Raw genomic sequence first — 16,002 nt, forward strand, 5'->3', positions numbered from 1 at the left:
TGAAATAATCTTGTTTGAAATCTGAGTTTAACATTTTGTAAAGGCAAAAAAAATAAAGCAAGTAGTCTAATTCAAATAAAAACAATCATGTTTTTTTTTATCTTTTTTTATTGCTCAAATTGTGTCACTCCATTTAGTACGGTGTTTGCATGCATTAGCTGTATATGTAAAGATTTTAAAGCAAAGCCAAAGAGGATTTAATTAAAACATAATGTTTTTGACATAAAATTATTAATGCAGATCAACAGAAACAAAACCAGATTTTCATTTGCTTGTTTGTTTCAACATCTTGGGGAGCCGTGGAGTCATCAGTCTCTCTTGACACATACATATGGACGAGTGTTGGTACAGTGATAGGTCCTCCAGCACCCAGTTGCTGTGAACACCAGAAGGAGATGTCAGAAAACCAAACAGCAGAAAAACTCTAAAATAATCATTAATGCCTTTTAAAACTAACAAACTGATGTTAGTTTTACAGTAACTAAAACTGGCCTAAGACAATTGATCGATTATGACATAAAAGAATGTACATTATCAAAGTAAACTGAGTCCTTGAATCTTCTCAGAAACGGAAAATCGTCCTGCATAATTTAATTTACCGTCAAAATTTATTGTTACACAGCGGTGTCCGCTATAAGGCTGTCCAGAACACCAGTTTGCATCCAGAAAATTGCTTCCATCACTCCACAACCAAACAGAGCTCTGGAAACAATAATATTACAGATGATATATTTCATTCAATAGTCTATTGAAAAAGCTACAAAAAGTATCTGTACTGATTGATACCTGTTGTGCATTAGTGCCTCCAATCCACGTCTCTACATTGGAACTTGTTGAATCGAGTATCAGCCTGTGGATGAACTGGTATTCCTCATAACTATGGATTGATGCAAGGTTTGCCTGCACGCCCAAGCAGTTTTTCTGCAGAAGACATAGAGGTAGTGTTTAGTATCAGATAACTAATAGTGTACAAGAAAATTGGTGATAAAAGGGACGGGATCACCTCAGCTTGAGCCCAAGTTGTATATGTTGAAAAGTACCGATAGCATCGACCGTTGAACAGAGACCAGCCCCAAGAACAAGACTGCACAGTCATGACCTGGGGGTCTCCTGACAACACACAGGAAAACTCTCTGGTCAACACAGAGCCGGGCAGAGGACCCAAAAAATCTACTCTTGTAAATATATCTACTTCTATTTACCCTAACAGTGAAAGTAAAAAGTAGCCATGCAAGAAATTACTCCAGAAAGAGTCAGTCAATTTTCAAACAAAGATTTTTGAATGAAAAGAATGCACTCATTTGTCAAAACAACAACTGAAATAATAATAATGATAGAAATAATCTGATAACACCAGGCACTCTCATCTTTTATCTTAATCTATTGAAACATTTACATTATTATCACTACAATATGTTTTCTCAAATTGACTGAAATTATTGTAAAATTCAGAATATGATGAGCGGTATTTATCGATAAATGTATCAATAAATTACAAACAAAATGTATCAGATTCACCATCTGGAACAGTTTCCATAGCCTGAGGCTGAAGGTCTTCATTGGAGAAAAATTCTGGTTTGTTAATATTTATAAAAATATATTTAGTTATATAAAAATATCTTAAGATTTACTGACCTGCATTTTCCAAGTGTCCATCTTGTCCTTCAGGAACAACTGTGAGTTTAACAAAGCTTTTAGTATCAAATTTACATTACTGTGTGTTATCTTGTTTGTACCCAGCATTGTGAACAACTGAATAATATTCAGTGAAGCTGTTCTGAAATCAAATAGCATCTATCATTTCTTATATTGGAGACATACTTACCAGCAGCTTGGTTCAGAGCCAAGAAGGCAAAAAGAAGCAAAGTCAGAGTCTTCATTGTGGAAAAGATGCTGATTGAAAACTAAATCACCGTCTGCAAAGATAAAGAAAGTATGCATTCAGGAAATCACTGTGTAAATTAATAAATGGATATGCTGGTAAAGTGACTTCCAACAACCTGACAGCAGATGTATTTTCTCTTCTTCAGCTTGGTGTCTGTAGCCTTGGGTTTAGTGTTTAGAAGGATTGCAAACCATCTCTTATATACTGTTGCCTCTGGTTCCTCAACCAGGAACTTGGTACGCGTATTTAGACACATGTCCTTGGCACATTCTTATCTTTTAAATGCCCAGTGATAAAAGTTTACCAACTTAATGTGGTTTTGACTGTAAAATTCCTTGTCTCAATGTCCACCACCTAGTAATTATTCACTACATTTTCGATGATTTATGTTCATTTGTAACTATATTTCTGTTCCTGTGTACATAAAACATACGGAAGAGTCTGTGAAATTAAGTTTCTTTTCCCCTAATACTTTGGGTTTTACTTTGGTTTGTCAAAATTAATTAATTGGGCTTTAATTAATTTTGACAAATTAATTTTTTAATTTTGACAAATTAAAAAATTCATTTTCTTAATTAATGAGGTAAGAACATAAATTCTTACTTTTAAGAATTTATGTTGTTTTTGCATTGCTGTATTAAGTTTAATGAATACAGCAATGCATTAAACAAAATACAATAAATAACCACCTGCTCTTGACAGTTGGTGGCAAAAAGTCAAAGGTCTGAGTGACTGGAAATAAGTTTACTGTAAGTTCCACTTGAAAGCTACAATCTAATCAGGCCATAATCTAATGATATTACAGTAGAGACTGTAAAAGCAACCTTACAACACTTGACAGTTGGTGGTTATCTTTGCTCTTTCCAATCTTGTGTAAGATTGTAGCTTTCAACTGGAACTTGCAGTGAACTTATTTCCAGTCACTCAGACCTTGCACTATTTTGAATTATGACCGACAGTGTAATTGGACTCCATTCAAGGGTGCAAGAATGACCATTTAGATTATGGTCTGATTAGATTATAGTTTTCAGGTTATAGGTTTGATGAAATGACCTTCATTTACTCTCTTCAACGGCTGCTTGTTCAGTGAGAGGAGTATTCCGGATAGAGCGGTGCAGCTTATACAAGATTGGAAAGAGCAAAGATAACCACCAAGAGCAGGTGGATTATGGCCTGATTGTAGCTTTCAAGTGGAACTTACAGTAAACTTATTTCCAGTCACTCAGACCTTTGACTTTTTGCCACCAACTGTCAAGAGCAGGTGGTTATTTATTGTATTTTGTTTAATGCATTGCTGTATTCATTAAACTTAATACAGCAATGCAAAAACAACATAAATTCTTAAAAGTAAGAATTTATGTTCTTACCTCATTAATTAAGAAAATGAATTTTTTAATTTGTCAAAATTAAAAAATTAATTTGTCAAAATTAATTAAAGCCCAATTAATTAATTTTGACAAACCAAAGTAAAACCCAAAGTATTAGGGGAAAAGAAACTTAATTTCACAGACTCTTCCGTATGTTTTATGTACACAGGAACAGAAATATAGTTACAAATGAACATAAATCATCGAAAATGTAGTGAATAATTACTAGGTGGTGGACATTGAGACAAGGAATTTTACAGTCAAAACCACATTAAGTTGGTAAACTTTTATCACTGGGCATTTAAAAGATAAGAATGTGCCAAGGACATGTGTCTAAATACGCGTACCAAGTTCCTGGTTGAGGAACCAGAGGCAACAGTATATAAGAGATGGTTTGCAATCCTTCTAAACACTAAACCCAAGGCTACAGACACCAAGCTGAAGAAGAGAAAATACATCTGCTGTCAGGTTGTTGGAAGTCACTTTACCAGCATATCCATTTATTAATTTACACAGTGATTTCCTGAATGCATACTTTCTTTATCTTTGCAGACGGTGATTTAGTTTTCAATCAGCATCTTTTCCACAATGAAGACTCTGACTTTGCTTCTTTTTGCCTTCTTGGCTCTGAACCAAGCTGCTGGTAAGTATGTCTCCAATATAAGAAATGATAGATGCTATTTGATTTCAGAACAGCTTCACTGAATATTATTCAGTTGTTCACAATGCTGGGTACACAAGATAAACACAGTAATGTAAATTTGATACTAAAAGCTTTGTTAAACTCACAGTTGTTCCTGAAGGACAAGATGGACACTTGGAAAATGCCGGTCAGTAAATCTTAAGATATTTTTATATAACTAAATATATTTTTATAAATATTAACAAACCAGAATTTTTCTCCAATGAAGACCTTCAGCCTCAGGCTATGGAAACTGTTCCAGATGGTGAATCTGATACATTTTGTTTGTAATTTATTGATACATTTATCGATAAATACCGCTCATCATATTCTGAATTCTTACAATAATTTCATTCAATTTGAGAAAACATATTGTAGTGATAATAATGTAAATGTTTCAATAGATTAAGATAAAAGATGAGAGTGCCTGGTGTTATCAGATTATTTCTATCATTATTATTATTTCAGTTGTTGTTTTGACAAATGAGTGCATTCTTTTCATTCAAAAATCTTTGTTTGAAAATTGACTGACTCTTTCTGGAGTAATTTCTTGCATGGCTACTTTTTACTTTCACTGTTAGGGTAAATAGAAGTAGATATTTACAAGAGTAAATTTTTTGGGTCCTCTGTGTTGACCAGAGAGTTTTCCTGTGTGTTGTCAGGAGACCCCCAGGTCATGACTGTGCAGTCTTGTTCTTGGGGCTGGTCTCTGTTCAACGGTCGATGCTATCGGTACTTTTCAACATATACAACTTGGGCTCAAGCTGAGGTGATCTCCCGTCCCTTTTATCACCAATTTTCTTGTACACTATTAGTTATCTGATACTAAACACTACCTCTATGTCTTCTGCAGAAAAACTGCTTGGGCGTGCAGGCAAACCTTGCATCAATCCATAGTTATGAGGAATACCAGTTCATCCACAGGCTGATACTCGATTCAACAAGTTCCAATGTAGAGACGTGGATTGGAGGCACTAATGCACAACAGGTATCAATCAGTACAGATACTTTTTGTAGCTTTTTCAATAGACTATTGAATAAAATATATCATCTGTAATATTATTGTTTCCAGAGCTCTGTTTGGTTGTGGAGTGATGGAAGCAATTTCTGGATGCAAACTGGTGTTCTGGACAGCCTTATAGCGGACACCGCTGTGTAACAATAAATTTTGACGGTAAATTAAATTATGCAGGACGATTTTCCGTTTCTGAGAAGATTCAAGGACTCAGTTTACTTTGATAATGTACATTCTTTTATGTCATAATCGATCAATTGTCTTAGGCCAGTTTTAGTTTACTGTAAAACTAACATCAGTTTGTTAGTTTTAAAAGGCATTAATGATTATTTTAGAGTTTTTCTGCTGTTTGGTTTTCTGACATCTCCTTCTGGTCTTCACAGCAACTGGGTGCTGGAGGACCTATCACTGTACCAACACTCGCCCATATGTATGTGTCAAGAGAGACTGATGACTCCACGGCTCCCCAAGATGTTGAAACAAACAAGCAAATGAAAATCTGGTTTTGTTTCTGTTGATCTGCATTAATAATTTTATGTCAAAATCATTGTGCTTTAACTAAATCCTTTTTGGTAATGTATGCACACACAATACTAATTGTAGTAACACAATTTGAGCATTAAAAAAAAAGATTTAAAAAAAAACATTGAATTGTCTTTATTGATGCTTTTCCATCAATACTTACACACGTTTTGTATGCAGGTACAAAAACTGTAAAATTAAGACAAAAACTTTCAGAGTTTAGGCACAGGTAACTCTTAAGTCCATCCACAAGTCTCAGGTGAAAACCTTAAAGACCAAAGGTGGAAGTCTCAAGTCCAAAACCTTTAATTTCAAATCTTAAACAAATAACTTTACCAATGACGTGATTCAGTAAGAGTATTATCATTTTTAAGATTCATAAACCACCAGCATGACCAAGTTAACTTAAAAAATTTATGAAAATTAATGCCAATGTTTCCATTTTTTTTTACAAGAAATATTAAGTGAAATAAACAAAACATCTTATATATTTATGAAATGTTAAATAAACTGATCCACTGTAATGAAAAACAATAACGAAAGCCCAATTAATTAATGTTAACCACCATCTGCAGAGAATCTTTTGCAGTATTATTTAAAATAATCAAAATTATTCCTTCAGCTCTATAATAATCCATTTGGTGATCAAGTTAATTTTTCAATGGTTTTTCGATCCACCATTAAGGACACACTAACTTAGTGGGTTCAGGACAAAAACACACAGAGTTGCAAAGTACATATAATTATCAGAGGGATTAATTAAGTTTAAACAATGGAAATACTGTGAACTTTACCATGTTACTATAGCATATCACGTCAGACTTGTAAACACCTCAAGCATTGGTGGCACGGCCACCATCTTAGATGATGTCACATGACCCAAGTGCATTTATTTCTCCTGAGGAAGCTGCATGTAACAGGGCTTTCTTTTAATAATCATACAGATGTAAAGTTTGTCAAAATGTATTTATTTTTTAAATTTATTTCATTTAGTCAATAAGTTGTTTTTCTAAACGTTGCTCTTGATGGTAGCTAACAGCTCCTCTTCCTTTTTCTGTTTCCATTAGTAACTATGGGGCAGAAGCTGCTGGACAGTTGATTTCCAACTTGATTTCCTCTTTTTAGAATAAATACAGAGAACCTAAATGGGTCGTGAAGTCGACCTGCTGGACCTGAGACGTACACAGAAGAGTTACAGCTGGTGCCGTGACCTTATGACCTTGTGATTACTGAAGATCGGCTTTGAGCTAATCTGACGTCCAATCGTTTGAAGTCATTCTTCACATGAACATTCGGGTTTTACTGCTCTTACAGCACTTTGTGGATCAGATAATTAGGACAATTAAGTTCAGTTTTTAGCCGGTTTTCAGGCGGTTTGGTTTGTTGCAATGGCAGCGATAGAGTTATGATGCAGGATGTTGTCAAACATTAAAATTTTGTGGTGTGCTGAAATACTTTATTTTACGCACTTTAACAAAGACAGCCTATGCTATAATAAATGCTTAACTGAGTACTTTTTTAACATTAAGGAAGAAACAGGTTAATCTCTCCTGCATCCACACACGGTGGCTGTCTCTTATTTTGTTTTTCCCCATTCTTTTTCTATTTACCCATGTTCGTGATTTGCTCTTATTTGCAATTTTAGTGTTTTCTACATACAGGCATCCAGCAGGTTTTGGCACAGACTTTTACAACAACTCTTAAAACAGAGAGAGGGAAAAAAAATTAGCAACGGCTGGTATTTCAGACAAGGAACATTTAATATTTTTCTTGTGTTGGATCCAAACATTAAACATTAAAAGAGCACAGCTGCTGGCAGGAGCTACTGATCGGATCTCATTTCACTTCTTTTTTTCCAGGTCATCTCATATTCAACGTGAATGCTTTCAGTTACGGTGGGTGTGGTCATCTCAAATTTTAACATTGTCTTTGAGTGTAAACTAAAAATCGAGAGCTGATCATATTTGTACAAACCAGTTGGATCAGTAGATTCTAAAACTAGAGTGTTTTGAGCCTGATAAATGTGTAGGACCTGAATTCATAAATATGTACCATCACTGTTGAGAAGAATGGAAAGAAATAAGCAGGAGAAAAGTCTGGAACAAGTTTTAACCACTCAGTTTGAATGAAACTGAGGGCTGCGTGAGATTAACAGATGGAAATTATGTAGTCATTAATAGCATTGGTTGCCATTTGTCTAAAATCTGACATAGTGTGCAAGAATCTTGCACCATCCCAAGTTAGAAGAGTGTTTTATAACCATTTAAGGTTATTTAATAATAATGTCTCTAAAGGGTTAGGACTTTTTAAATGATTTCCTTAGACTTGGCTCCAGTTTCACTCACTTTTGCCAACACCTGACCATTATCAAGGGCTTTCATTAAAAAGTTGAATCATCAAGGCTTAGTAAACCTTGCCCTCGTTTGGTTGAATTTTCTGAAATATCAAGAAAAATACAGTTTGAGATTTTTAGCACCAATAAAACTAGATAGGTGAAATTTCTAATGACAGACGTTCGTTATTTGTTAACTCCTTACAATCTCATGGCTATCATGTACAGTCAGTTAAATATAGGCTAATCGGCTAAGGGCTAATAGCTACCACGAAAGCTGTTACAGACGTCTTGGTAATATCTTAGAAAACAGCTGTATTTGCCAAATGTTGTAGTGGTGCTACAAGCAATACAAGCTATTAATCATTGTTCTTAACTTTACAAGCTAAAATACAAGAAAGAGCACTGTGTGTTCCTCTTGTTTAGAGAGACACAAACCATCAGAGGTCCTTACAGTACATAGTTTATATTGGCTACTGCAGCACCATTTTAAATACAAAAGCTGTTTTTATGTCCTAGATCTGGTAGTTTTAGTATATTTTCCACTGGTAATTCATTAAATCCAACTTCTGAGGACAAAGAGAATGAACCACTCTTTATACTAGATCAAAATTACCATAACATATGGTAAGTTAGCGATAAGCCTGTAGCTAAACCAGCTAATCGCTGACATGTCTATTTTATGTTAAGTTAGCTATTAGCTAATTTAGCTAAAAGTAATATCTAACATATTTCATGTATCATAACTAAGCTATCTATCTGTAATAATAGCATTGTAGGCTTTATTAGCCTACAGAAATGCAAAGAACAAGAAAGGAAATCTTGTCAACAGTGCTTGTGTTTCTACATTATTAGTGTTACAACAACACTTTTTTTGTCAAATTCTTGATCTTAATGGGTTTTAATCTGGTTAAAATAAAAGGTTTAATTTAATTTAATGTAATATGATAAATTAAGTAAAACAATGCATCTTGTAAGTGCTGTGTTTATTTTTTTTTATCAAAGACATGACTTACAGATGCTGTTCATCTGCCCATTGAACCTCTCTCTCCTTCATGAAGCCTGAAGAACTTTTCAAAACAGTTTTAAAGGAATACAATAAAGCCTCTCATTCTCAAAAACAAAATATCTGGAGTATGCCAAACTTTAAATGTTTGCACATATAGTAACTTGGCATCTGAAGAAAACCAACAACAAAACCCCAAATTCGATAGAACCCTCAAAAGCAGACACACTTGTAACCTCATGTCGTGACCTGAGCAGCCTGTATTTCTCCTACCAAGCTCTCGTAAAATATTACTGCTGCTGGAAACAACACAACCCGGGTTTACAAGGCTGCAGAGGCTGCGTGTGTGCATGTGTGGGTGGGTAAGCCCATGCAGGGTTACAGCCAGGCCACAGAGACGCAGCAAGAGTGGCTTACTGACCACAGCGTCCTGCGCTCACACGAACATTCGTTCCTTCAGGGAAAAGTCCTTCATTCATGTTTTTTGAATGATTGATGCTTGATATCTTACGTTGTGCAAATATTCTGTTCCAAGAATTATTACTGTGACTGTTTGGTAAAGCCTTTTCTGATTCTTTGTGAAAATATCTTCAGTAATAGTTTAATATTTTAGCAAATAAGCTTCATGACTTAACGTAGTAAATGTCTGTTAAATTTCTCTGACACCTAATACTGAGAAAACAAAATGGAGATATGCTGAACTGTGACTCACAGACTAAAGGGAGGGGCTTTCTTTTAACTATCTGGCATCATACTTGCACGTGTGTGTTTTTGTGTGAGAATATGTGTGTGCAAAGGCAGTATATTTAAAGAACATTGAAAACACATGTCTGGAGCTTGATAAAGAATATTTTAGGCACTGGATAATTTGGCATGATCGCACTCACCAGAAAACACAAAAAGCTGCCTTTCATGGAGGAGCCTTGAGAGCATAGCATGTATTAATAAAAATATGGATACCAGAGACTCATTTGAGACTAAATAGTTTAAGTCAGATGGCTTTAAGAAGCATCTGAATTATGTATCATGTAGGAAATCTATAGAATAAGTGGGTTTGTGTGCTGTGGCTCATGCTCCTGGCTTAGTAAATGTTTGTGTATTTTAAGGATGTTTGTGTGTTTAGTAAACACACAAACATTTGTGTGTTTACTAAACACATGTTTGGTTTACTCTTCAGTAAACCAAACAAATATCTGCTCTAAATATTTAATTAAACTAATAATAGCATATAAAATAAATTAAATTAGTGCATCTCAGTGACTAACTGACTTCTTGGTGGAAAACGTTCAGCTGTCATGGGGTTTAAAGCAGAGTTTATTCCTCAGAGCAATACTAAGTGAAAAATAATTACAAAATTTAAATAAATCGGATGGCAGTTGTGAAAATTGCTATTAAATCCAAAGGTTTAGCACACTTGTGCTTCATTTAATGTTTCCTCTTACTTTTATTGGCGAGGTACTTAAAAAAGCTAATCACCTCAAAGGTTTTCTATTGGATTTAAGCCTGAATTGTATATATTAACTGATGAATACTGACTTTTTCTTTGGTGAATTGTTCTGCCGTAATTTGGCAATATGCTTTGGAATGCCTTTTATTGAACAAAAGAAAACACTTTCTAATTTTACACCATTCAAGTAGCCAAAATTGTGAGCTTTTAGATGCATGAAGTTGGGATTGCAGAACAAACATAAATGAATAACAACTAACAGCAATATTTATATGACAAATGTCACATTGTTAATGTTATTATCTGCATTAATATCAAAGTATTTGTCAGATCACATGTCTAGTGGAGGATCATCTAGTGCGCATGTGTCAAATTCGAGGCCCGTGGGCCAGATCCGGCCCACCGTAGCTTTTTATGAGGCCCTGGAGGTTTAGTCTAAACACTAAAATAATACATTATCAATCAAATTAATGTAATTTTTATCTGTTTACTGCCAAATTATACACTGGACTCCACTGGTGGAGCTGCTCTCTTTGGTTTTGTACCATTGCTTCATTACACTGTAACGTCATGGTAGTTATGGGTTTGTTACCTCCTCGGTGGCATAATATTGGTGGGGTAGGTCAACTTTAACCTTCCATTTTATGTCAGCACCTTTCATGAGATTGCGGGTCATAAAAACTTAACCTCATCTATTCAATAGCACTTGGGTCTGGTTAGTCCCTGTAGAGTTTAACAAACTCCATATGTTTACATTTGTGATAGTGGGACAGAAAAAAAAAATCTTTCTGGCATAACTACCAAAAAACTGGTGGCATTTTGATTTTGTCTAACGGGTGTCATCGAAACTCTAAAGAATCGAAAGCTGGATCAATAATTGTCACTTATGATTTTTAAAAACCTGACTTAAGTGACTTTATAAATGTCACTTGACTGTTTAATAAATATCGCTTGACTATTTAGAATCAGATTATGCTAATCTTGACCGACATAAATAAATTATCTTAAAAATCAGCAACTATAATCTTTTCTGAGGGATTTATACACAGAAGTCAGCTAGACGTAATTAAAAATACCTGAAATTTCTAACAATATAGATTAGAATTTTGCATACAGTGGGCGACTGCAGTTGTGTGGCAGAGTTGTCGTCTTGCAATCGGAAGGTTGTGTGTTCGATTCCAGCTTCCTCCTGCCACATGTTGATGTGCCTCTGGGCAAGGCACTTAACCCCAAATTGCCTACCGGTCGGTGTATGAATGTGTGTGCGAATGGGTGAATGTGACTCTAGTGTAAAGCGCTTTGAGTGGTCAAAATTAATGTAATTTTTATCTGTTTACTGCCAAATTATACACTGGTGGAGCTGCTCGCTTTGGTTTTGTACCATTGCTTCATTACACTGTAACGTCATGGTAGTTATGGGTTTGTTACCTCCTCGGTGGCATAATATTGGTGGGGTAGGTCAACTTTAACCTTCCATTTTATGTCAGCACCTTTCATGAGATTGCGGGTCATAACCCTACAAAATTTATGAGATTTTACGAAGTACTTGAATATCCTTTTTTACCAAATACTTTTTTTTTTACTTGAATAATTTTTTTAAACCCTACTTTTAACATTTTTTATTGCTTTTCTTACTTGAGCATAATTTTTGGCTGCTCTATCCACCTCTGATGAGACAAAATGATGAAGATGACTGTAATCTGTTCTTTCTTCCTATTTTTGATAAAATGAGTTAAAACTGTGACCAGCTCAATATAACTTAGGCAAATTGTAAAAAAAACCCTGTCAGTCACCACTTTGCTCCTGGCTGCTGGAGTTGACATGTTTGATTTATTTACTCTCTGTTAATCACAGGCATCCATAAAAGCAGCATGTTAACTGATAGATAATTGATTTAGTGTTGCTCACCTCCTTCACACTGCAATGAAAGACTAGCGGTGTCTTGACATGGATCCAGAAAAGTGTATTCTGAATCTTTGGTTCTTTTCTTTTTCTTCTTTTTTTTTTTGAGGTGTGAAATATTTTAGTTTAGTGAGATAACATGACAGGAAAAAGGAGAGTCATAAAAGGTGGAGAGTGGTGGCCATCTGGCTCAGGTCAAACTCCCACAGAGCAGCGATCGCTGTGGTGAGTGTGTGTGCGTGTGTGTGAGTGTGTATCCTGCAGTGTGAGGTGACGACCACAGCTGGGTGTGGGGACCCCAGACCCACAGGAGGTCAACCCCTTCTTCATCTCCTACTTCCCCTCCTCCTCCTGTTCGTCAAACTTCTCCCTGGATTTCTCCTCGGTTTGGTTACACTAAATATTACCAAAAAAAAAAAGAGAACATACTTTTTCATAGGTTTTGTTGCCGTAACAGAGAAATAAGTTTATGTAAAGCTTAGTGGGGCAGCCATTGTGAGTTCTCCTCTTCCATTACTTTGCATCAATTAGCACGTCACCTCAAAGACTTTTGTGTGCTCTGTGGGGGAGGGTAAGTAAAACACCAGGACATTGTGTATACTGGGGAAAATAACGGATTTGCCCCACCATTTAACTCACTTTAAACCTCCTCTGCAGCCACATCTTTTTGTTTTCAGAATTTTCCTTCTAGCTGATTAACAAAGAGAACTCCAAGTCCATTTTTTTTTGGGATATTTCACATTGCTTTCCTTTGATGTAATCTTATGTGGTCATCATTCTTGCCATTGTTTAACCACATGCACTGGCACATCACATTCTCCTGCATCCACACTGTTAGAATGTAACCAGTAAAACCAGTGCAGCAAATTGCAAACAGGGATCAAACGCTGCCTTAAAAACTCTCAAAAATATGAAATCTCAGCTAAGTCAGGATCAAGGATGGAAAAAAGAGAATTAAGTGTTTTTGTTCCTCGTTCCTTTACTTCCTTTCTCTCTTTTATTTGATTTCAAAATATTTAAGCGCAGATGAGAAACAAAGTCAGGCGCATCAATCAGTTTGGAAAAGGGCTTCAAACTCTAAGGATTTTGGGACTCAAACTAAAAGGAACAAATATCAACATATGGATAAAACATGGAACATTTCAGAGGACAGAAAATGGAGGATTAAATGTAAATGCACGTTATGCAGCAAAAAAATACTCAAATGCGCCCCAGCAAGTCCACAAAATCACTCTTAGATAATCATTTTAACATTCATTTACTCTCGCACATGAAAATTTCTACAAACAGATGTGCAACTATACAATTGTACATCTTTGAAAAGCAGAATTGGAGACTCCTGTTCAACCAACAAGAATGCAGCCAATGATGGAAAGTCAACAATAAAGTCTTGCCTTTTCCAGCAGCCATTGTACATTACATACAACGGTAACTGAGAAACTCAAATCTTAATTTTCTCTGCACTCTTTTGTAGATTATTCATAGATTATATTTTCATGTGCTTGCTTTTTATTTACTTTTATTTTCTCATAATGAATCACTTTTATCACTCTTAGGCACAGTGCCTTCTGATTTGTTACATTACATTCTGCAAATTTTCCAGACACTAACTAACTAACTAACTAACTAACTAACTAACTAACTAACTAACTAACTAACTAACTAACTAACTAACAAACACCAAACTCCAGTGAAATATGCTCATCATGCAATGTTGAATTTTTACCTAAATAAACTATAATTACATTATTTTAAGCCATCATGTCTGATTTTAAGTGGTTAATTTCAATAGAAAATATTTATTTTCATTTTTGTAGTGGCAGCTCTAAAACTTTTTTTTAGTGTGTTTATGTAAAACTTATAGGATGGGGCTCTCTTGTAGGAATATTAGCATAACAGTCTCTCCTACAGGAGGCAGAAATGTCTCATCACCTGAAATCTAATAGTCCTTCACCTTCCTTTGAGAGTTCAGCCTTTCTTCTGCTTGGGATTTGCATTCCTCCACAAGCAGAAAAATGAACTGAGATAGTATCAGTTGTTAGGAGAAGTTGCATGCTCAGGCAGCTTTTATGCTAACACGCTGCTGCTGCTGCTTCTGCTGCTGCTGTGAGAGTTTCTCCTTCCCTGCCTCAGGGAAGACGCATTTCCATTCTGCTGCTTAAACCAGACAAACCAGTTCAGCATGAGACTCCTCGGCTGTTTATGCTGACAGATCTGCAGATTTGTAGGAAGTCACAACAGCCAGCAATCCTGTTGACACCTCTCTCTTGATCTGGGCTGTTCACTTCCTGACCAAAACAGGAAAAAATAAGGAGGTTTGAACTCAAAGTGAAGAGGTGGATCGAGTTCCCAAAAAGTAAACTCAACTAAGAGTAGAACTACTGCAATAAAGCAGCCATCCAGCTGCAGAAATATTTGGTGAAAAGTACTGAGTAACTGATCAATGATCACTGTTTTAATATTAAAAAATTAATAATAATGAATTTTATTTGTAACGCACCTTATATTTCAAAGAAATCTCAAAATGCTACAGAGACAAGAATAAAGTGTAGAGCTTACAATGAAACAATTACTTCATCAAATGGATCAAAATATAAAGTTAAATGGAGATTTGGGTGTTGTAAGGACGAAAATGACTAATTCACATAACTTACAAAAAATAACAAAATCAGGCAAAAATATTTTTTTTCCAAATGAGTTTCTTTGAATGAAAAACTCATTAAGCTTCAACACAAATGTGTGCCTCAGTTCTCTTTGCTAGATTCATTGTTTTAATTTAACAAAGTTTGCTTTTCATGGGTAGAAAATCCAGAAATAAGAGTAGAAATACTTCATAATAAAATTACTCAAGCAAAAGTAAAAAGTACTGCGTAACAAAGTATTTTCTTTCCAAAAAGTTACCCAAATGAATGTAATAGAGTAAATATAACTACTCTGAATGTGAACCATTTCCCCCACAGTAACATCAGCAAGACCAAAGACAGGAGGTTAGACAACAGGGACAGCAGGAGACACCAAATCCCTGCAGAGCTTCAACTTTAGTATGCACATCACTGATGATCTGCACCGGTTCGTTAACATAAACACTGTAAAATATACTCAGATGACTGCAGTCAGATGGTGTGGGAAACATCAGCTCATCTTAAATGAGAGCAAAACAAAGGAAATATCTACAGATTTCAAAAGAAATGGAAATTTATCACGCAATTAATTGATTTACTGTGACAGGCCCAATAAATTCAGGGCCCTACTGGAAGAAAACTGCTATCAAAACAAGTTCGTCCACCTAAACTGGCAGGTTGGACAAGAAAAGCATCAATTAGAGAAGCAGCCAAGAGGCCCATGGAAACTTTAGACGTCCTGAAGAGATTGATAGCTCAGGTGAGAGAATTGGTTGCCATGACAACTGGGCTTTTTTTTTGGAAAAGTACCAAGGAAGCCATTATTGAAATAAAGACATAAGACCTCCTGTTTGCAGCTTGCCCCAAGCCATGCAGCGGACACAACAAATGTGGAAAAGGGTGTGGTGATCGGATGACACCAAAATGCAACTTTTTTTGGCAGAAAATTAACACTAAATGAAAACGCGGGCTTAACAATAAAACATGGTGGTGAAGGTTTTATGCTGCGGGGAAGAGTTTATGGGAAGGTAGATAAAACTAAATGCTGGGTAATCCTGGAAGAGAACATTTAAGACGTTGAAACAGACAGATGGTTTCAAAGGTCTAGTTAAAGTCTTGCTCTAATTTAATTAAATATCTGTGGCTGACTGAAGTTTGCCTGTTGTGCAAAATAAACACAAATGTCCAAACTCTAAATGAGCAAAGTTGGTAGAAACATACTC

The 16,002-nt window shown here is 35.5% G+C and overlaps 2 protein-coding genes across 4 annotated transcripts; one reads left to right on the forward strand and one right to left on the reverse strand.

Moving 5' to 3' along the window:
- Positions 1–96: 96 nt before the first annotated feature.
- Positions 97–2,111, reverse strand: LOC129361337 (ladderlectin-like). Of its 2 annotated transcripts, XM_055032133.1 has the most exons (8): positions 2,001–2,111; positions 1,826–1,916; positions 1,636–1,674; positions 1,519–1,554; positions 1,004–1,110; positions 787–921; positions 600–702; positions 97–376 (listed from the first exon to the last, which is right to left on the reverse strand). In XM_055032133.1, exons 2-8 carry the CDS (start codon positions 1,878–1,880, stop codon positions 309–311), a joined length of 543 nt encoding a protein of 180 aa, XP_054888108.1. In that variant the 5' UTR covers positions 1,881–1,916; positions 2,001–2,111; the 3' UTR covers positions 97–308. The 2 variants fall into 2 exon arrangements, with proteins under 2 accessions (XP_054888108.1, XP_054888109.1); XM_055032134.1 differs by lacking the exon at positions 1,519–1,554 and having other exon boundaries at positions 2,001–2,110.
- A 1,520-nt stretch (positions 2,112–3,631) lies between these two features.
- On the forward strand, positions 3,632–5,587 carry LOC129361347 (ladderlectin-like). Of its 2 annotated transcripts, XM_055032149.1 has the most exons (8): positions 3,632–3,720; positions 3,805–3,895; positions 4,044–4,082; positions 4,164–4,199; positions 4,597–4,703; positions 4,788–4,922; positions 5,007–5,108; positions 5,333–5,587. In XM_055032149.1, exons 2-7 carry the CDS (start codon positions 3,841–3,843, stop codon positions 5,091–5,093), a joined length of 459 nt encoding a protein of 152 aa, XP_054888124.1. In that variant the 5' UTR covers positions 3,632–3,720; positions 3,805–3,840; the 3' UTR covers positions 5,094–5,108; positions 5,333–5,587. The 2 variants fall into 2 exon arrangements, with proteins under 2 accessions (XP_054888124.1, XP_054888125.1); XM_055032150.1 differs by lacking the exon at positions 4,164–4,199.
- The last annotated feature ends 10,415 nt before the right edge of the window (positions 5,588–16,002 follow it).

Source organism: Poeciliopsis prolifica, unplaced genomic scaffold, assembly GCF_027474105.1.
Source record: "Poeciliopsis prolifica strain line A6 unplaced genomic scaffold, Auburn_PproV2 SCAFFOLD007, whole genome shotgun sequence".
NCBI lineage: Eukaryota > Metazoa > Chordata > Actinopteri > Cyprinodontiformes > Poeciliidae > Poeciliopsis > Poeciliopsis prolifica.

What these genes read in the sequence shown, in the direction of transcription:
- LOC129361347 (XM_055032149.1), top strand. Translation starts at nt 3,841, where the DNA reads ATGAAGACTCTGACTTTGCTTCTTTTTGCCTTCTTGGCTCTGAACCAA. An exon ending in GGCTCTGAACCAAGCTGCTG is followed by an intron (nt 3,896 to 4,043) that starts GTAAGTATGTCT and finishes TTAAACTCACAG; the next exon opens with TTGTTCCTGAAGGACAAGAT. An exon ending in TATGGAAACTGTTCCAGATG is followed by an intron (nt 4,200 to 4,596) that starts GTGAATCTGATA and finishes GTGTGTTGTCAG; the next exon opens with GAGACCCCCAGGTCATGACT.
- LOC129361337 (XM_055032133.1), bottom strand. Translation starts at nt 1,880, where the DNA reads ATGAAGACTCTGACTTTGCTTCTTTTTGCCTTCTTGGCTCTGAACCAA. An exon ending in TGGACACTTGGAAAATGCAG is followed by an intron (nt 1,555 to 1,635) that starts GTCAGTAAATCT and finishes TCTCCAATGAAG; the next exon opens with ACCTTCAGCCTCAGGCTATG. An exon ending in TGTAACAATAAATTTTGACG is followed by an intron (nt 377 to 599) that starts GTAAATTAAATT and finishes TGGTGTTCACAG; the next exon opens with CAACTGGGTGCTGGAGGACC.